The sequence below is a fragment of the Vulpes lagopus genome, chromosome 8 (genome assembly GCF_018345385.1).
Source record: "Vulpes lagopus strain Blue_001 chromosome 8, ASM1834538v1, whole genome shotgun sequence".
NCBI lineage: Eukaryota > Metazoa > Chordata > Mammalia > Carnivora > Canidae > Vulpes > Vulpes lagopus.
Window position 1 is genome coordinate 84,050,051 of NC_054831.1, and position 21,429 is coordinate 84,071,479.

The following is a 21,429-nucleotide window of genomic DNA, read 5'->3' on the forward strand; positions in this document are numbered from 1 at the left end:
CAGGATTGACTCCTGCTTTTCATAATATTTGAGGCTAATCTAAAATGTAATGCCTAACATAGGAGAATGAGTAATTTTCTTCAGAGGAACTGATTGGTTTTTAGTAAGAACTTGTTATCAAAATAAAGGATTTTATTTCATACAAGATTAGTGATAAATAAATCAAAGATAGCCATTGTCTGTTTTCTGTCCTGCTTTTATAGTGCCTCTTTTTCCTAACCCAAATCATGTTTTCATCCTACCCACTCATAAATCTCAGTCTGTCTCTGCCTCTCTTTCACATGTATACAATAATAAGTAGAGCAGAAGTTGAGTAATTTTTAGCTGAGGACCTCTTACCTAAAAATGTCACTGCCATGATGGTATTGTCAGTAGTGTTCAGGATTTCAGAATATGCGAGTGTGTGTTAGGCTAGAAGCCACCCCCCCTCCACTCCCACCTTAAACTAAATTCACATTATATGAACAGAATGAGGTTATATTCTACATACTTTTAAGGATAAGTCCATAAAATGAATCCCACCCAAGGAGGGGTACCTGGCTGAGTCAGTAAGCTCTTACTGCTCTTACTAGTCAGTAAGTTCTTACTCAAGCTCTGACTCTTGATCTCAGGGTTGTAAGTTCCATCCCTACGTTGGGCTTGGAGCCTACTTTAAAAAAAAAAAAAAAAATCTAAAGGACTGAACCTTAAACCCAAGGAAAAAACTACTTGTAGTAGGAGGTTTTAGTTTTAGTGTTTTACTTCATTATGGTAACTTTGGAGTAAAAAGGCCTGAAGTTTGTTTTTGTTTGGAGGGTGGAGGAGAAGGGGAGAGAGAGAAACTTAAGCAGGCTCCACGCCCAGGACAGAGACCGACTTGGGGCTCAATATCATGACCCTGAAATCATTACCTAAGCCAAAATCAAGAGTCAGACACTTAACCAAGTGAGCCACCCAGGTGCCCCAAGCCTAAAGATTTCAAAACTCTGTTCTCATATTAGATATGCTGATTTCTCCCTTTGGCGCAAGTCACTCTGCTGTTTGATTTTATGTACAAGTGACTCCTATTATATGTAAATATAATTTTAGCAATTTCATACTTAATGAATTAGTAGAATATGTAGAATCTAAACCTTATGCTTCAGACTTTGAGCCAGCAATATATCAGCTGGGTTAGACCATGTCATCACCTATTGAGTAGTATATAAGAAACCAGACCTACTATATTTAGATACTGCTCTGCTTTTACTCACATAAAAAGAGATTAAGTGCTTGAGCTAGTTGGAGTTTGGTAGTCATTTGTGGGTACGGATTTGCTAATGCCTGGAAGATGAGTGAGCCTATAGCCCAGGTAAGGAGGAAGTTACAGGTCTTTAGGTCAATTGATGCCCCAGATTTCAAGGCTAAGAGAGGAAGACTGCTTCTGATTCCTGCAGGAAGAGGAAGCAGGAGAAAAATCCAAACATGGAAAATGTCCCCCATGAAAGTAAAGAAGAAGAGCTTACTCCAGTGCAGAATGAAAAAGAAGCCCACCCTTTGGGAAGTGGTAAAGGCCAAGAGCCTGGAGGAAATATTAGAGTGGGTTGTGCCCTACCTGCCCATGATGTTAGGATATGTCCAATAGGCTTGTCACTAACCTTGACGTGATAGATGGAGATGCTGATGATATGGAATGGTTCATAGAGAAGAGAGCACTAAGGAGGAAAATTAGGAAGCTTCATATGAGGTATAGCTTTCACATTCTTTAAGATTTTATTTATTCATGAGAGACAGAGAGAATGGCAGAGACACAGGCAGAAGGAGAAGCAGGCTCCATGCAGGAAGCCCAATATGGGACTCGATCCCGGGATCATGCCCTGGGCCAAAGGCAGGTGCCAAACCGCTGAGCCACCCAGGGATTCCCTTACATTTTTTTAAAAGATTTTATTTATTTATTCATGAGAGAGAGGCAGAGGGAGAAGCAGACTCCTGTGGGAAGTCCAATGTGGGACTCAATCCTGGAACTCTGGGATCCTGCCCTGAGCCGAAGGCAGATGCTCAACTGCTGAGCCACCCAGGCGTCCCTAGTTTTCACTTTTTTTTTTTTCTTAGTTTTCACATTCTTAGAGGAGATCCCTCCTCACCATGACAGTCATGATGAGTTTTGCCTTATGCTTTGAATGCTGTCCCTACTTCCCAAAGTTGCATTTTCTTAATGTACCCTTTACTGTGAACCTGAGATGTTAATGTCATTTTTCTTATTGGAGATTTCATTTGGACTTAGTCTAGAAGTTTTTCTCTCAGCAGGGTAGTTTGATCAACTTGGATGGAAAGATATTGATTATATACTGTGAATGAAATAAAACAATTTAAAAAGCAGTCTGGAAATACACTATCTCATTTAAAGCATGCATATTACATAGATTAGATGCCTGAAATTCATTGTATAGTGGACAAATCCAGACATGGAACTTGACATGGTCCCAGATTTAAAGCAAATAGAGACTGTGCTATGAGGTCAAAAGATCTGAGAAGTTATTAAGAAGTCTGTTTTCATTTGTAGTCTCTGGGCTTTTTAGTACCAGTACCAGTTTTTAAAAGTAGAATTTTGCTTTTCATAAAGTCACTTGATGACTTAAGTCTTCCAGACCATGCTTGTTTTATAAAGCAAGGCATAGGGAGTATTTTATTTTATTTTATTTTTATTTATGATAGAGAGAGAGAGAGGCAGAGACACAGGAGGAGGAAGAAGCGGGCTCCATGCCAGGAGCCCGACGTGGGACTCGATCCAGGACTCCAGGATCATGCCCTGGGCCAAAGGCAGGTGCCAAACTGCTGAGCCACCCAAGGATCCCCATAGGGAGTATTTTAAAAATCAGATGATTTAGGAATTACATTCAAGCAGTTGATTACCATCATTGACTATTATCAGAAAACATCACTAAATGAATCTAGGCTGTTCTTGGCTATTTCTTAAACATGAAGATCATTTGAGAAAGAAACTTTCCAATTGCTTGATTTCTCATGTTCATTGTAATCATGTTCATGATTGTTTATCATGTGTAACTGGTACCTAATCATGATGCCTAGTGGTATTAGGTGCTAAGAACTGAAAGAATGACTGACAAAATATACTATTCTTTTAAGGTTAAAAACGACAACTAACGCCAACCATGAAAGATCCAAGTCGCAGCAGTACCAGCCCAAGCATCATCAATGAAGATGTGATTATTAATGGTCATTCTCATGAAGATGACAATCCATTTGCAGAGTACATGTGGATGGAAAACGAAGAAGAATTCAACAGACAAGTTAGTTTTGTTTACAAACATCATCTTTCTCATAGCCCCTGACAGCCCTCAGTGTAATTGTACTTATCCCTGAAATGTGTTTATGTGGTCCCTTATATGTGAAATATATGGATTTATGTGCCACCACTCCTATTTTATTTGTATACTGATTACAACCAAGTTTGTATGCTCACTGAAATAACTAACCTTAAAGAGCTTTTTTCCAGGGTCCCTCCCCAGATATTCTCATTCAGGAAGACTAGGGTGGAGCTGGGGAAACTTGTTTTTTAAAAGCCCCTAGATCGGGGGTCCCTGCCTGGCTCAGTTGGTGGAGTAGGTGACTCTTGATCTCAGGTTTGTGAGTTCAAGCCCATGTTGAGTGTAGAGATTACTTTAAAATAAAACCATTAAAAAAAAACAACAAAAAAAAACTTCCTAAATGGTTCCAGTGTGCAGTTAGGTTTAGAAACTACTGCTTACACCAATCAGATTGCTCTTAAGAGAATATAAGTTTAGGAGCAGACAGACATAGGTGTACTAGGGTATAGAATTGTGCTGTTTTCACCTGAGGTTCTCAATCTGATAAGCCTGAAAACCTGACACCACTGTTCTTTTTAGAGAATGCTCATACATTGATGAATGTTGTCTTTTATTGCTATATTTCTGTCATCTGTTTCCATCTTGTGTCCAGTTCCTCTCTGATCATGGCTTTGGTAATCAGTAGCCAATTTGATTTTGTCATATCCAGTGATGGATATTCAAGAGTAAAACAATGTAGTCTTATTTCAAATGAGAATGATTTGGGCTGTTTTGGGTTTATTTTTTAATTTTTTTTTAAGATTTTATGTATTTATTCATGAGAGAGAGGGGCAGAGAAGCAGGCTCCCCGCAGGGATACCAATGTGAGACTCGATCCCAGGATCCCAGGATCATGACCTGAGCCAAAGGCAGACGCTCAACCACTGAGCCACCCAGGTATCCCTGTTTTGATTTAATTATCCATGCCCATGCCCTGACAGAATTTTAGTTATTTTTGGGTGGGTTTAGGGTTTGTATAGTATCACAGGTAATTCTGACAAATTCCTCAATGAAAACACTCCTTTATTACTTTCCCACCACCCTCATTGGAAAAAAGAATATTCTGCTAAGAAAGATAGCAAAACCCTAAACAGATCTTCCCTAGTCTTATGGTAGACACTTTTTTTTTTTTTTTTTTTTTGGCATAGAAGCAAAGTAGAAAGTTACAATATTGTGGTTTTAAATACTTTAATTCAAGATATTTTAAGCCATTCCTAGTGATGTCCTATCAAAATGTGCTATAAGTTATTGTTTATATATTATAAATCTAGATAGAAGAGGAGTTATGGGAAGAAGAATTTATTGAACGCTGTTTCCAAGAAATGCTGGAAGAAGAAGAAGAACATGAGTGGTTTATTCCAGCTCGAGATCTCCCACAAACTATGGACCAAATCCAAGACCAATTTAATGACCTTGTTATCAATGATGGCTCTTCTCTGGAAGATCTTGTGGTAAAGTTATTTTTCATCTTATTAAAACTAGCTCATCTTTCCCATAAGATGGGAAAGCCAGCAATCATCTGTTTAAGAAGAATTATACATTCTTCCCCTTCAGAAATTGTACTGCTTACTATGGACACAGGGGCCCCCCAGTCTCACTTATGACATGGAATGACTTCCGACAACACTCTGGGGCTAGTTTCAGACTAACAGACTTCTTGCCACTGCTTTTAGTTTTAAGAACTGTGTTGCCCTACAATATGAGGATGTCTTAAAAGCATTAATCCAAAGGAAGTACACAGTATGTTCATGTGACTTGCCTATACAAAAGTAGCATGATGAAGAAGTTTTGCTCTTTCATTTTGCCTTAAACATTTGGCAAAATTTGCAGATTTTTATCTGAAAGGTGGTAATTTGGAGTGTTGTTTTTTCTGACCCAAGATTTTCATTGAGTTTGCCTAATAATTTCCTTTTGAACTGGGATTTAACGGACTTCCGCAAGCTCTTGATAGAAAAAGAACACAAACCTATTTGCATTCTTAGCTACTCTCCATGTCTCATTGTTGGGGTGATATATTTGCAGTAAAAGGTTTTTTAGGAATTATGATAAACATCAGCACTAGAGTAGAACCTAATGAGTTGTTTACTAAAATTAAGATAAATGATTTGAAGTCATAATGTTGACCTTTCTGTCCATATTGACACTCTAATTGTTTATACAGGATAGTTCTCTAGAATTTACTCCTAGACTCCGAAGTATTTTTTGCAGTTCTCTTTCACTGTGCAGTGATTTCCTACCCTGGCGATAAAAACAAAAATTAGTCCCTCAGCTACATCCCAGACTTGCAGAATCAGTTGTCTAGGCATGTAAATTTTTAAAAAACCTTCATAGAGCGTACTGCCAGCTTGCCCATCAGGCATTTGGGAACCATTCTTCTAACAGGCTATGTGGAGAACACTGAAATTTACATTGTAGTATAGACTTGTTGCAATAAATTACAATCCAGTTGAGCAGATGTGTGATCTGAATAGTCTGTTGAGATAAACTTACTTATGGCTGCATTAGTCATTCCACAATAATCCTGCTTGCTCTGATAAGTAAAATCCTTTGCTGGTCATAATGTATAACTTTAATGTGGACCCAGTATAATTGTCTAGAAAGTGATTTATTCAACGCAGTCTATTTGAGATTGTTCTTTCCTTCTCATTATTTTTTAGCTGACAAAAGATTACACATTCAAGAATGCTGCTTTTTTATTTAAACCTCACACTTTTAAAGTTTAGATACAATTCCCTTGAGAAAAGTGAGAATATGTCCTGTCCATGGAAACGGTTGTATATATATTAGGAAACTAAAGTTAAATTATTGCCCCAACATGTTATTTAATATGCTTTAGTCTTGAAGTAAGTGATATAGGGGTACAGATTTTATCTAAAAGCCTATTAGCATTCCTACATTTCAGAGCCTGGAATACATCTTGATTTCTTTTCATCTTTTATCAACTATGGTGGAGTCAAATCTCCAGCTATTCTCAGTATGCTGACATATCTGCCTAGCAAAGTAAAGATTTAGAGGTATAGAAGAGTGGTTCTTAGAGACTTTGGCCCATTCTTCCCCTAACTTAGACAAAAATAAAGTCCCAGAGAGAGTGACTTATCCAGGCTTTCATAGGAAATTAGTTAGGAGCAGAACTGGAATTCCATCTTAGGTCTTCTGATTCCACATGTAGTTTTCTTTTCCTGTTATAAACCTTGCTTCCTGTGGGAATTAGAATACAGCAATCTTATGAAGACAACTCCATATTTTGAATGAGGATCTTGAACAAAACTCTAATGCATAAACAATTCCCCAATCTACTTTGTCATTTCAACATTAAGTATTTTTGCATAGTATGAAACAATTAAAATCAAATATCATACTTAAATGAACAGAATTCATTATTCTATGACTCCTTTTTAACTTGTGTAAAGTTAGTGGGTTTCTGGTTACACTTGAGCAAGTTTAATTTCAATTCCTGTTTTACCTATAGAAGGTGATAAGTTTTCATATAAATATATAATTTATATCTGGTTCCTTCTTTCCTTGCTATAGATAGATTTTTGGGGGTTAAGTTTAACCTTACAAGCTGAGTTCTTTTATCTTACATTCTTTGGAAGATATTTTTGCATGTGGATCTGGGTTGAATGCTTCTGAGTATCTGAAACCATCTGTTAATGAACTTGCTTTTTTTATGTACTTATTTTCCAGGTCAAGAGCAATCTGAATCCAAATGCAAAGGAGTTTGTTCCTGGGGTGAAGTACTAAAATATTTGAGTAGACGGGGCCCTCTTTTGGTGGATGTAGCACAATTTCCACACTGTGAAGGCAGTATTAGAAGACTTAATTGTAAAAGCTCTCTCTTGTCACTGTGTTACACTTATGCATTGCCAAAGTTTTGTTAGTCTTGCATGCTTAATAAAAGTGCTGAGACTGTTATTAAGTAATAAGCTGTCAAACATTTACTGAAAATAGAATTGGCCCCATGGCTTGATGTGAAGACAGCGAGGAAAGAAGCACCAGTCAAGTTGTGACAAAGCCCAAATTAAAATGACCTCTAAATCTTAGTGAATTGTCTTTTTTTGAGGATAAACTAGTCCCTTAGGGTTAGCAAACACTTGTTAATAATGTCTAAACTTTTTTTAAATGAGTACATTTAAATTAAGTTTTGGTTAGGCATATTTCTCAGTTTAGACTTAAATTTGCATTTGTAACTATCAGAAACAATCTCCTTTTTCTGAAGAAGGCCTTGTTAATTTGAAAGAATTCAGTATAGACAAGTATGTCTGGTTACTGAGGTTATAAGGTAGTAATGAGATGAGAACTAGTCCTGGCTTCAATGGTATATATAATCACGTAAGACATAGTGAATTCTTCTAGTGTTACAACTGAGGAAGTACGTAATTTGAGAATTGCATCTTCTAAGCAGTCACTGCATCATAGCTATGCCTTTGTGAAGTGTAACATTTGACCCACCACAATCCAACTGAACAAAGTAATGGTAACATGATTTGAGTGGTGCTTTTCCTTGCTTTGTTAACCATCACTACAATAGTCTACAGCACAACTTTTCTTTTAACAAAGCTAGAACAGTTTTGGCTTCTTAAACTTCATACTTGAGTAGGTTAAGCTGCCATACGTGTTCAGTGTGAATAGTGTTTAAGTTGAAAATATTGTAAAAAAATTATATTTTTTCAAAAATATTTAAAAAAATAAATAATAGTAGAACTCAGCTGATGCTTGTGTTTATTGGTGCTGGAATGCAGACTCTCCTGTGGTGATTGATACTCACTTTAATGTGGGCTCAGTACTTCAGGACAACCCTGCTGGCAAGATTTGCTAAGAGAGCAGGCTTTATTCGATTCCATAGTGTCAAGTAGGTCATTATGCATGTAATGTCCAAAATACAGTAGTAAAATAAACCCCATATCCCATTCCATAACCCACTTTGATTGCCTCAGGCTGTAGTGTCAGGGCAGTTGTAGATACCCATGTTAGGAAACTTTTTGGTTGATCAATATAATGGTAACCTTACTCTGGTATAATCTCCATTGGCTTCTGCCCTTTACAAGCCATTGCTGGTCTGATTTGATATTTTGATTCACCTGGGTCATCTCTGTTTTCCCCTTACACAAGCTTATTTATAATACGTTTGTGGCTAGTCTTTATTTTGGGATAGGCTGTCAACCAACTAGCAATTCCCTGGTTCTACATAAAATTCTGCCTCATGGCCCTTCTCAGTTCTTGATACTGTCCTCTGTGCTTTTCTTGAGTTTGTTGGGCTCAAAGTTAAAAAGGCCATGTAGTCTCTTCTGGCTCACATTCTCCATGGGGGGGGGGGGGGGGGGGCGGGCGGCTTGGTATGCCCAGGTGCCCCAGTGTTTTTTAATAGCTCCCTTAAAAGACAATAAACAGGTAGGGTTTTTGTTGTTGTTTTATTTTATTTATTTTTTTAATTTTTATTTTATTTATTTATGATAGTCACACAGAGAGACAGAGAGAGAGAGAGGCAAACCGCTGCACCACCCAGGGATCCCTGTTGTTGTTTTAGTCATCTTGGAGTGCCTAACTAGCTCAGTCAGTAGAGCATGTGACTCTTGATCTTGGGGTCATCAGTTCAGGCTTCAGGCTAATGACCCCAAGATCAAGAATCTAATGCTCTACTGACTGAGCCAGCCAGGCACCCCAAAATAGGTAGATTTTTAGGAAACTCTAAAGCAGAGATAATCCTACTTGGCTCTCTTTCTTTTTGGAGCCATGATACAGCCAGTCCCCTCTGTCTCTAACAACTAAATACCACAAGTGGCACAGCAGGGTGCCAAATGTGTGAAGCTTACAGATCCTCTAAGTTCATACAGGGATAAATGAGTTAATTTCCACATACTGCCAAATTACCATAATGTAGTATAATTGGAGATTATAAATTTGAATTAAAGAGGCATTGTAACCTAATGATAAAGAGCATAGGCTAACCAGACTTCTTAGTTGTAAGTCCAGTGATCATGGACAAGTCAATTAATCTCTCTGTGCCTTAGTTTTCACCTGCTTAAGATGGTAGTATTAATAGGGGCACCTGGCTGGCTCAGTCAGAAGAGCGTGTGTCTCTTGATCTCAGGGTCATGAGTTCGAGCCCCAGGCTGGGTGTAGAGATGACTAAAAAAAATAAAAATTTAAAAATAAAATAAAATGGCAGTACTAATTGTCTCAGGATTGTGTGATTAATTAATACACATCAATGGGACACCTGGGTGGCTCAGTGGTTGAGCGTCTGCCTTCAGCTGAGGGTATGATTCCAGAGTCTTCCTGCATGGAGCCTGCTTCTCTCTCTGCCTGTGTCTCTCATGAATAATAAGTAAAATCTTAAAAAAAAAATTAATACACATCAAGCACTTAAGACAGTCCTTGACACACAGAAAGTTCTGTTTAAGTGATTGTTCTAGGCTTGGCTTTCATTTTGTTGGAACTTTGGTTGTCCGGGAAACTGCATATTACAACTGCTTAGTTGTTTAACTGGAGAGTCAGGCATCTGCATTACAGGTAGAGATGGCAAGTTTCAGAGCATCAGCTATTCCATTTTGTTTTTTTGTTTGTTTTTTGTTTTTTTAATCTGTTATTCTCTGGGGACACCTGCGTGGCTCAGTGGTTGAGCATCTGCCTTTGGCTCAGGTCGTGATCCGAGGGTCCTGGAATTGAGTTCTGCATCAGGCTCCCTGTGGGGAGCCTGCTTCTCCCTCTGCATGTCTCTGCCTCTCTGTTTCTTTCATAAATAAATAAATAAATAAATAAATAAATAAAATCTTTTTAAAAAACAGTAGGTTTTTTTTTAACGACTTTATTTATTTGACAGAGAGGGAGAGAGCGAAAAAAGCAAAGGGAGTAGCAGAGGAAAAGGGAGCTTGATGCAGGGCTCAATCCCATGACCCTAGGATCAGGACCTGAGCCGAAGCTAGATGCTTAACCTGACTCAGCCATCCAGGTGCCCCAGCTATTCAATTTTGATGTCATTTAGACAGATCCTCCCATCAGGGCCTATGTGGCACAGCTTTAGGGTAATCGAAGTCATCCTGTTTTGATTTTAGGAGTTTTTGTTAACACTATTGAAACAAGGCAGCATATGTAAGAGAATTTTCCCTGTTTTTGTGCAGTGTCAGTAATTCTCAATCTATTTCATGTCATAAAGTGTTGTGAGGTTTTGGGGAGGGGGGCTTGTTTTTAGCATACTGAATTGCAAAGATGGGGCTACCTATGGCTAGAGTTTGTCTCATATGGGCTACAGTTTCATGCCTAGATACTCGGAAGGCTGAAGGGATCCATATGTCAGCATACTTGTAACCTCAGTGACACACAACAGTTGAAAAGTTCTACCCTCATTACGAAATAGCTAAGGAGTTATACTCAGAATCCATATATTGACTTTCTACCCAGTCCACCTTTCCCTTGAAGAGTCAAATAAGTCACAAAAATGGAAACTGAGTGGTTTTGATTTTCTTTGTTTAAAGAATATTGTGACTTTTCAACGCTTCCACAAAAGACAGTCTTAACGTATGTCCTACCTTTTCTAGGAGTTATTTTTCAGACTTTGGTGCATGCAGATCCAGTTTGTATATTTTCTGGAGGGTCTTCTGGAACTGGAAGCTGAGCTTTTGACCTTGAAGAAAATCCTTTGAAGATGGGGCAGATAGGAATGTATTTCAGAAAGGCAATCCTTTTTACTATGCTCATCCCAATGGGGAAGTCATAGCTCTTGAGGCTCGTAGACATCTCACTGTTGGCATGGGCCCCAGCCTTCCACTGTATCAGACCTCGTTCCTCTAGGCTTCCTGCAATAGGACAGTGAGATTAGCAGGGCCAGCAGCCCTCCACTACCTCCCCTCCATACCTCTATAACCTTGTCCTGAAACAGATTTCTAGAATCCATTGTCTTCATTCTCAAGTATTTTCTGGGACTGAGAGGTTACTGAATCCATAATATCTCGGCTCTTAACTTGGCCAGAGCTCTAGGAAACCCTAAAAGTTACTGGTTATAATTAGTATCTGTTGTGTATCTAGAGTGTGCCAGGCTCTGTGCTAAGTGCTTTAATTTCATTATTTCATTTCTTCAAAAACTATGAAGAAACTGGCAGAAAGGTTAAGTAATTGTCAGATTACATCTTTAGTATGGGGCTAACATGCTAAGCTGATGAGGGAGGACCTAACTGTGTCCAGTCTCTGCTTTGGGAGCAGGGAGGGATATTTAGAAACACTGTAATCAGTACTAATATTTGAATATTAGGGTTCCATATTAAGAAAATAAACTTTTTGTAATACCGCAAGAAGTCAAGCCAAGTAAAATCTTTGTTGGAAGTATGGATATACAAAATATATTTACATCTAGGGGAATGTTCCCTCGGGAGGTGGAGGGGTGCATGAGGTCTCAGGATCTCACAAGAGGGCTGGGGTGAAAGAAGACTGATGGAGCATTTGCTAAACTAATTTGCCCTTCTGTGTTTGGGCTGTAGATGGGGAAAGAGCAAATGCAAAGCACCCTGTTAGCAAAATGCCCATCACACAGAAGAAAGTGTGTGATTGCATGGTTAAGGACTGGCTTCTAAGTTAGCTAGACCTGAGTGTGAATTCAAGTTGTATGACCTTAGGCAAGTGATTTGACCACTCTGAACTTCAGATTCCTCATCAATGTACATTGAAGGACTACTGAGGATTATGTAGCATAACATACATGATTCCTAGCAGAGATGGTTGCTGATAGGTAGTTGGGTTGAAGGACAGGGGTGTGAGGAACTCAGGACAGTCTGAGGTTGTTAACATCTGGGTAGCTTAATCCAGCTTTCCAAATCACAAGCCCCTCTATATACAGCTGTCTACCTGATGCCCTCCATCTCCCCAAGTTCCCTGGGTATTGTGGCTGCCATTTGTCTGGTCCACAACCTGGTTTCCTCTAAGCAGAGAGGGGCGGGTACCTCCCATTTGCCCAAGGGGTAGCTGCTACCAAGAGTTCTCTCATCGTCTGATGCTAAAATCCCTAAAAGGACCATGGCACCTAGGCCCTTCCTGCCCATGCTTCAACCCTGCAGCTGTATTTGGTGGGGGGTGGAGGGCCATCATCCTGCTGCTTCCATCCCTGATTGCCCTGGACTGATGCAGTCTTTAACCTCTGCCTCCACAGAGCTTTCCCTGATCTTCCAGGTCCTCTGAAAACCTTCAACAGGCTGTATGGTACAGTGGCTGGGACACAAGCCATAGACTGCATCCAGTGGACTTTGTTAAAATCCCAGATTTGCAACCTTTTAAATCTGCAAATGTTGTGAACTTTAGTGAGTCAACCTCTCTGATTCTGTTTCCTTGTGAAATGTCTGCCTAACAGGATACTTGTTGAGACTGAAGTGAGACATAGTGTCATGCCTGACCCACAGTAGATCTTTGATAAATGTTAACTATGCTTGTTACTTGTTAGAGCAACTGGTGGCATTTAGTTTCTGTATTTTAGAGGGCATGGGCCTGTCAGGTTCTCAAGGGCCCATACAAAGTATCTTCCACAATCCCTGCAAAAAGCCAATATACCAAAGGGAAATATTAGGGGCTCTCCTAGTAGCCAGTGTGACAGGTTGGTTGGCAAAACCCACTCCAAATATGCCAGCAAACTGATGCTTCATTTGTATCTGCCCTAATGTAAGAAAACAAAGGCTCCCAAAGGCACCCCTCAACTTGATGACTATCAAGAAATAAACAAGTCACGAGGCCCAGGGCCTGGGAATAACTCCTAGACTCGGTCTCTTGGAGACCTATGAGGCATGTCTGTGCTTCTGTCTAGCCAGTGGTCTCTCCTTCCAGCTTGTGGGCACTCTGCCAGCCCAACTGTTCCTGCTTCTTGCAGGGCCTGCATTGCGTGGGTCCTGGCCACACTTCTGACTGAGGGGCCATCTGTTGGAATGCATATGAGCCCAGCCTAGTTCTGTGTTTCCCTCCCAGGGCTTACCCATACCTGGCACTGTGTTGTCCAGTATGAAAGCGAGGCACCCACCCACGAACATCTCTGTGGTCAGCAGCACAGTCAGAATCTGGTCTACTTCAGGAATGCCTGTGGAATAAGACAAGGCCAATGGGCATGTTGGCAAGTAAGCATGCGATGAAAGCATACAAATCCCAACTTTCACACCTATTTGGACCTCTGCCTTTCTCATCCTTAGATTCAAATCCCAGTTTTGTTGTCTTGGGACAAATAATTTAATTTCTCTGATCCTCACTTTCCTCCTGTCATGTGGAGAAGGGCAGTGGTATTTGTTTCCTGGAGCTATTGTACCTAATAAGTGAGCACATGTAAAGCTCCATGCCATAGAAAGTGTATTAGTAAAGAACAGCTGCTCAATAGCTTCTCAGCTTCAGCTTCACATCCAGAGTTGGGCAAGATTTGTGATTCTGTAATATGGTACCTTTGGGGGGGGGAGGGAGCCATGCCGAGTTGAGTCCACCACACCTCCTCCCTCCAACCCACACATTCTGACTGGCTTAGGTACCTGTGTTGATGGCACCGGGGTTGGACTCCAGGTAATTGGGCAGCGTGAGCCCAAAGAACATGGAAAATCCAAGCACGAACAGGTTACGGGAGGAGTTCATGTCCACGAACTGCAAGTTGGACAGCCCCACAGCCGTAATCATGCCTGAGGGCACAGGATAACTGCTGGGGTTGCCACGTGGGCAGGGTGGGCTCCACCATACCAAGACTGCGAGGCGACGCCCGGCCACACGCAGCACTCACCGAAAAGGGTGCAGAACATGCCCCCCAGTATAGGGTCGGGAAGCGAAGCAAAAAGGGCAGTGAATTTGCCAATCGTGCCCAGGACTAGCATGATCGCTGCGCCATACTGCACCACGCGCCGGCTGCCTACCTGCAAAGGAGCCAGGGCCAGCTTAGGCCCTGGGGCCAGGCTGGGCAGGGTGAGTTCCGGGAGGGGGGAAGGCCTGTTATAAAAGCCAGCACAGAGGGGCCTGGGCTTGTTTGCACCAAAGACAGGGTAGGGCTTTGTGCCACTCTGTTCTGTGGCACCTTGGTAATCCCCAGAACGCCAATGTTGGGGCTGGACGAGGTAGACCCGTTGCCTGTGCCCAACAGCCCTGCAATAATGCAGCAGATGCCTTCAGTGAAGATGCCCCTGTAAGAAAAAGGCGAGTTGAGAGCTTAGTCCAGGCTCTGCCCTGGGTTGTGTCTTCCCCTCACCCTGGGCGGGCAGCTCGCCTTCTTGCGACTGTGCCAAGCTGCAGTTCTGTCCATAATACTCCCCACTCCAAGCCAAAGGTAGATCTGGGAGCCAAGAGCCCATGTCCAGAGTGCTAGTCCCAGTGCCCTGAATTTAATCCCTCTGGTGACCCTGGGCATCAATTTCCTCATCTGTAAAATGGGGATAATAAGGGTACCTGTCTCACAGTCATTAGTATATTGCAAAAGAGAATGCATGTGGACAGGGCTAGCTAGGCACATGAAAGCTTGTCGATGACCATAGTTTCCCTTAGGCTTCATTATCTCAGCTATTCAAAACACTTGGTGAGGAGAGCATCCCCATTTCGTAAATACAGAGAACAAGGTCTGGAAAGTACTACTTGATCAAGTCCACACTTGGTTCTCAACCCTGTCTCTATGATTGCTTCCTGAGTGGCCCCTAAGAGGATCAGATGTGGGAGAGGGCAGGTGGCTGTACCTGTTGATGGCATGTACTGGAGGGGGCGGTGCGCCAGCCAGGCGGGCACAAGCATAGTAATCTCCAATGGACTCAATGATGCCCGCCAGCGTGGCACTGAACATTCCCAGAACAGCAGCTGCAGTCACTGTGGGCAGGCCCCACTGACCTGGATCAGAGGGAGATTGGAGGGTGGGTACAGTGCTGCTGGCTGGGTCAGGGAGGGGACTAGGCTAGGCAGTACATGGGAGGGGGAGTGGAGTTTAGGGACCTCCAGCTGGGGCGGGAGCTATACAGTTGTGGGAGCTTATTTGGGATCACTCGGAGTTATGAAGCTGGAGTGAAGCTTTGGGGAAACAGCCTGCCTAGTATCCTATAAATGGACAGCTAATGCTAATTACGTCATCAACTGGATTGTTATCAGGGGCCTCATAGGTAATCTGACTGGAGGCAGAGGGGCCAGTAGGGTGGCTCACAGGGGTAGGGGATGCGGATCCAGGGTGCGATAGTCATGATGTCCCCTCGTGCATCTGTTCGTGCCTGGAAGCCATAAGCTGTAGGGTCTGAGGGCAGCACATTCGTCAGGGTCAGGATATAGCAGAGCAGCCACACGCTCATGATGGCCAGCACAATCTGAAGTGGGGTAGTGTGAGGGGAGCACTGAGGGCCCCGCAGGTCTTGGTCCAGGCTCACCAGCCCCTAACTCAGGCCTAGCCCCAGCCCTTACCCTGCTCTAGCTCAGACCTGGGCCCTTATACCTTCTCTAGACCCTGACAAGGACCTTATCTGTGCTCTGGCTCTAGTTCCTCTGCTGTCCCGGGCCTGCCCCCCAACCTTTGCCCTGGACACAGGTTCAGTCCCTGCCCTAGTCCCAGCCCCAGCTGCCTGTCAGCTCCTCACTGGAAACATCTTGAAGATCTGGACACGGAAGAGAGTGAGACCCTTGCCCCAGCGGTAGACAGGCAGCAGGAAGGTGAGGTTACGCAGGTACTGGGAGAAGAGGACGATCAGAAGAATGGAACTAGGGGCAGAAGACACAAAGGAATGATGGCTGGTAGGCTGGGCTGGGTCCAGGACATGAAAAGGGTGAAAGTGCTGGGGCTGGGCAAAGATCAGGCCTGGTGGCCGCTCACCAAGCTGAGATGCCCCAGTGGGAGCCAGCTCGGTCACCAGCGGCTTGGAAGACAGAGAGGCCAATGAGGGAGACGGTGGGGGTGACCGTGAGAGGTCCTATGTAGCTGAGAAGGGCCCCAGGCAGCCCCATCAGCCCGATCACCACCTCCACCATGCTGGACACCATGATTGCACCCTGGACCTAGAAGAGCAAAGATTAGTGTAAACCACTATGTAGAGGCTCTGACTTCTACATTTTATTTTATTTTTTTAAAGATTTATTTATTTATTTATTTATTCATGAGAGACACAGAGAGAGAGAGGCAGAGATACAGGCAGAGGGAGAAGCAGGCTCCACGCAAGGAGCCCGACGTGGGACTCGATCCCGGGTCTCCAGAATCAGGCCCTGGGCTGAAGGTGGCGCTAAACCACTGAGCCACCAGGGCTGCCCCTGACTTCTACATTTTAAAGAAAGCTCCTGGACCACCTCTTTGAATCCTCCAACTCAGCAATGGCCCTCACTCCCATCTAGCTCCCTCCTCAGGTCCAGCCTCTAACATCCCAGGTGCAAACCCACCTCTCGTATCCGCGGGTGCCAGATATGAGAGGTGTTCAGGGGAAGACTCCAGTTACCGTAGATCTCCTCTGGGAGCAGAGACAGGGACACACACATGGCCAGGGAAGAAAGAGAGGAAGAGAAGGTGCTCCATGAATGTACCCCACGGTCTAGACTCGGGACAGTTGTCCACACTTCCGGGCTCCTGGGCCTCCCCTCTCCATCACAGCCCCCGAAAAGTGTGCCCACCTTCTGGGGGGCATTTCCATCTCTCCAGGGCTAGGATGGCTTTGGCTGGGACCAGAAATGCAAAGGCGCTGGCCTGGAACAGCGGCAGCCTAGAAGAAGAGGCACAGAACGGCAGGGGTGGGGTGGGCAGGGACACAGAGACAGGGGAGATGGGGAGAGAGGCGCACAGAGAGAAGGAGAGAAAAATCACACCCAGAGGCCAAGACACAGAGGGACAAGGGCCAGGGCAGAGCTGAGAAAAGTCACTGTGGCCCTAGGCAGGACTCGAACATTTTGGAGGCCCGAGAAAGAAAACAAATGGAGTCTTTGGCCCACAACCTTCCCTTTTACCTTCTCAACCCCAGCTCCTGATGGTTGAGGAGCCACATGCAGGGAGATGGACAGCTCAGCTCTTGTATCCAAGCTCCACTCACAACCTTCCTCCATCCTCCCACCACACAACCATCTTTTGGCCACCCAGGGGCAGGGTACCCTCAGGAGGATGGGCCATTGAAGGGGCCCACACAGAACCTAAAAGCCAGGATTGGGTGGGTTCTGATTATCCAGAGTGGGGCTTAACAGGGGGAGAGCCCAGCTAGGGTACATTCCCTTAAGCCCACCGACTCCCTTCCTCTGAGGAGCCTCAGGGGCCCAGGGTAGGATCCCAGCTGCCTGCCTCTAAGGATGGCTGGGGTAGCAAGTGAGAGCAGACAGCGACTTTTCTCTCCCTAAAAAGAGCCCTCAGAGAAACCACCTGCTCCTGCTGTGTGGACCACTATATATTGGGGGTGGGGAGGCCAGGGGAGGGCAGCTTACCGGATTCCCAGTGTGGTCTGGATAAGGGTGGTAATGCCCACGCAGGTGAAGATGGTACCGATGAGCTGGCTGACCATGTACTGGTCACGGCCCACACACAGCGCCTCAGCCAGAAGGAAGGGCACAGCAATGGTACCGCTGAAGCATGTCAGGTAATGCTAGGGGATGGGGGAGAGTGCATGGGGCAGGGCCCATCGAGATCACAGGGACACCCTCAAATTCTCATGTCTGCCTCAGTGGACCTGACCCCCTGCTAACCCTAGCACTGTGTTCATCTGGGACTGAGATTCCTACGTGGGATTCCCAGAGAGCTACTGGTCACACCTCTTTCTGGTTTACTAATCTGCCCCTAGGTTATTCCTGTGGCTTTGTAGAGTGGGTCCTCCTCCCTGTGACTGACGTTCTATTCTGTCTGGCTGGTGACACCTGTTCCCAGAGATAATCTCTCAGGCCCCATCAGACCCCTCTCCCCACCCCAGCTCGGTGACAGTTCACTATTGTTGACGTTAGGTTTCTTTTGCTCTTACCCAAGATAAACTTGTTGGCCAGGAACAGGACTGGGATCCTGGGGAGAATGCAGAGTCAGGGTGGGGAAACCCTATGAAAAAACCCACCTGGAAGCCCAGTAGAATGCACAGGTACCAGGGTGGCACATCCTCGATCTTGTACAACATATCAAACTTGGGTTCTGTGGGCAGGGACATTGTGGGATCCCTCGTGGAGGTCCCTGCTGAGCCCACGGATTCATGCTAGGGTAACAGGGAGAAGTAACTCAGGGTGGAGTGATGGGGACCAGCAGAGTCCATTCTGCCCCAGAATCAATCAGGTAGCCTGAGTGGCCTGTAGGATCCTCAGAATGGGGTCCAAGCCCCACCCTCCCTCTTGGTTCATCCAACCAGCTGTCTCTTGACCTGGCTACCTGTGGCTCCCTCCTCACATTCTTTTGTGCAGGGATGAGTCCACTGTGCTGGCTCCCAGAGGCCTTGGGAACAGGGCATTCTGGCCAAGGGGATGGCCTCTAAGAAGGCCCCAAGGGCCAACAGGAGAGGGGGCCAAAGGGCTGAAGTCTGCGGACAGGCCCTCTTGGGCAGCCTCTGGTCCCACCCTTGCCACTTGGAGGTCCTTGGGGTTTCCCTGGAGGTGGGTAGGTTGGGTCCCTGCTGGTCTTAAGCAGGAGTCAGCCAGTCCCAAGCTGACCACTCCTGCACCCTCATGGCCACCCGCACCCCATCCCCCAGTTGCTACTTTCTGCCTGGAATAGTCACTCTCAATCGAGTTTGTCGGAACATTTGTCTCTGCCTTCCCAGGGGGAAAGCACTAGCAGGCTCTCTAGCCACCACCCAAGCCTGTGCCCACCCAGCTCCCACCCATTCCCAGCACCTGTGTCCGGCTCTCCAGGTTCTCCTGGGCCCTCATCTTTGGGGCACAGGTGTGAGCAGTTCCTGAGGAAGAGAGAGGATGGCTTTACGAACGCCAAGGAGGACTTTAGTCCACACATCAGACATCGTTTGAAGTAAATCTGTAACCAGATCTCCAGCTCTGATTGCGAAAGGCAGGCCTGGGCGGAGGTAACGTATTAACTACGGCCGTTGTGGTAAAGGCCACCCAAGCCTCTGCCACATTTACCTTCTGCGCACTTGCCCATCCCAGCCTGCACCTGAGCCTGGGCAAGGGCCCTGTTCTTATTTCTAAGAGAGGGCAGGGTGGAGGTGAGGAGTGGACAGTTCACCAAGCCCTGGGTGGTGCAGAAGAGAATGGCAGTGGGCACTTAATTAGGTCACACTCTGAATAAAACCCTTCCCCACTTTTTAATATCAAGTTAATAATTATCATCATAGTAGTCATTCTCCATAATGAGGAATCACTGCCTGCCAAGCAACTGCTATGTATTGCTGTGGCGTTAGGTGGTGTTAACCTCATTTACCGCTGAGGAAACAGATCTAGGAGATGTGATCTGACTGAGGTAGCAAGATTTTAGACACCATTCCAAAAACTCAGGTTGGCCTCAACCCCTGAGTTCATGCTATAAATTAGCCATTAAATCCAATAAAGGGCTGGGACGCCTGGGTGGCTCATTGGTTGAGCATCTGCCTTTGGCTCAGGGTGTGATCTTGGGGTCCTGGGATCAAGTCCCACATTGGGCTCCCTGCAGGGAGCCTACTTCTCCCTCTCCCTGTGTCTCTGCTTCTCTCCGTGTGTCTCTCATGAATAAATAAATAAAATATTTTTTAAAATAAAAAAATAAATTCAATAAAGGGCTGCCTTCCCCACACATGGCCACTTACCCCTCAGCATCACAGAGGCACAGAACAGATGGGCCTCTGGAGGAGAAGCTGCCCAGGCTGGTCCAGCTTTGCCTGTACCCTATGTCAGGACAATTCCCTTCCCCTCCCAGTCAGGACTGGCTGTATAATCTGCAGTGCATAATTGAGATTTGGGGCCCTCATTCCAAAAGCATTATGAGTTTTCTTTTTTTAGTATTATGAATTTTAACACAACAACAACAGAGTATTAAATCAAATTAAACCAAACCTTTCTAAGCACTGGGCCCTGTGCAAGTGCATGTCACCCAGCCAGTGACGCCTGCCTTGGACTCAGCCTGTCCTCTCTTCCACTCACAGGCCTGGAGCTGGCTGAAGGGACTTGGGGAGGGTCCGAGGAGCTAGGGCTCCTCAGCCATGAGGACAGGGCTTAAGGTTCCTGGTTCTGCCTCTCTCTGTGCTGCCCCAGGGCAAGCCCCCCAGGGCCCACCTACTTCTGGGTTGTTGGGCCCATGGCCAGGCCCTGCTCCAAGGGCCCGTAGGCAGCTGTGCTCTCCAGCTAGGCAGCAGCTTCATGCCACAGCTATGAATCTGGCAGCCTGTCCAGCCTCCAGCTCTTCCTCTGTCTGCCTATCTCCTTGTCTCCTTCCTTGGTTCCTGCTCCCAGGTGTCCCAAAGTTGTCTGACCAGTTTGAAGCTTTGAAACTGCTCCTTAGCACCTTCTTCCCCGCCTCTCTCCACCCCTGTACTCCCCAGTGGGCTGTGGAGACAGAGCCCCACCCCTTACATTCTGGTGCACAGTCCCATGGACATTCAGTTCAACCCAAACTACACACGCCATATACACAGAGACAAGGCAGGCAAGTTGCACATGGTTTCTATCTTATTTTTTTAAAAGATTTTATCCATTTATTCATGACAGACACAGAGAAAGAGAGAGAAAGAGAGAGAGAGAGAGAGAGAGAGAGATAGGCAGAGGGAGAAGCAGCCTCCATGCAAGGAGCCCGACATGGGACTCGATCCTGGGACCCCAGGATCATGCCCTGGGCCAAAGACAGGCACCAAACCACTGAGCCACCCAGGGATCCCCCACACATGGTTTCAGATACACAACAAATGGACCCATAACACCCAGACTGTGCTGCAGAGTGTGTCTAAATGACTCCATAGGAACACACGGCCACCCAGGTCCTTGTCACAGGCTCCCATCTCCACACCCAGTACTACTGACAACTCAGCTGGCTCCGTGGGTACTGGCTCTCTTCCCCGTGACTAGGGGTTCTCTCCTGGGGTGAAGGCCAGGGAGGAGGGGCCTCAGGCAGATAGGGAGCAGCAAGTAATGGAATGAAAGGGACCAGGCTGCAGTTGCAGTATAAGTCATGCAGGCTGGGGAGGTCAGGGCCTCCCCAGAGCACACCCACTTCTCCAGGAGTGACCTTCCTCCACCCCCAGAATCAGAATCCCCTATCAGCCCTGCCACTACT

General features: G+C 45.1%; 2 protein-coding genes across 3 annotated transcripts in view; one reads left to right on the forward strand and one right to left on the reverse strand.

The window, feature by feature from the left end:
- The window catches only part of PAIP2 (poly(A) binding protein interacting protein 2), a 24,054-nt gene extending 16,020 nt beyond the window's left edge, over positions 1-8,034 (forward strand). For both annotated transcript variants that reach the window (XM_041766225.1, XM_041766226.1), the window contains 3 exons: positions 3,106-3,269; positions 4,598-4,777; positions 7,014-8,034. In XM_041766225.1, the coding sequence (XP_041622159.1) occupies positions 3,132-3,269; positions 4,598-4,777; positions 7,014-7,070 (375 nt within the window). In that variant the 5' untranslated portion in view covers positions 3,106-3,131 and the 3' untranslated portion in view covers positions 7,071-8,034. The remainder of the gene's footprint in view (positions 1-3,105; positions 3,270-4,597; positions 4,778-7,013) is intronic.
- On the reverse strand, positions 6,002-20,595 carry SLC23A1 (solute carrier family 23 member 1). The gene is made up of 16 exons (XM_041766224.1): positions 20,440-20,595; positions 19,065-19,126; positions 18,299-18,433; positions 17,685-17,842; positions 16,890-16,978; positions 16,662-16,729; positions 16,105-16,286; positions 15,872-15,992; positions 15,448-15,604; positions 14,993-15,140; positions 14,344-14,449; positions 14,056-14,185; positions 13,814-13,957; positions 13,282-13,377; positions 10,856-11,122; positions 6,002-6,524 (listed from the first exon to the last, which is right to left on the reverse strand). The coding sequence occupies exons 1-15, from the start codon at positions 20,519-20,521 to the stop codon at positions 10,875-10,877; spliced, it is 1,926 nt and encodes a 641-aa protein (XP_041622158.1). The 5' UTR covers positions 20,522-20,595; the 3' UTR covers positions 6,002-6,524; positions 10,856-10,874.
- Positions 20,596-21,429: the final 834 nt, after the last annotated feature.

Coding starts and splice junctions, on each gene's coding strand:
- SLC23A1 (XM_041766224.1), bottom strand. CDS start 20,521: ATGAAGCTGCTGCCTAGCTGGAGAGCACAGCTGCCTACGGGCCCTTGG. Junction 14,450..14,992: donor CCAGTACATGCCATCAACAG/GTACAGCCACCT, acceptor TTTTTCTTACAG/GGGCATCTTCACTGAAGGCA. Junction 11,123..13,281: donor ACTGGACAACACAGTGCCAG/GTATGGGTAAGC, acceptor GTCCTATTGCAG/GAAGCCTAGAGGAACGAGGT.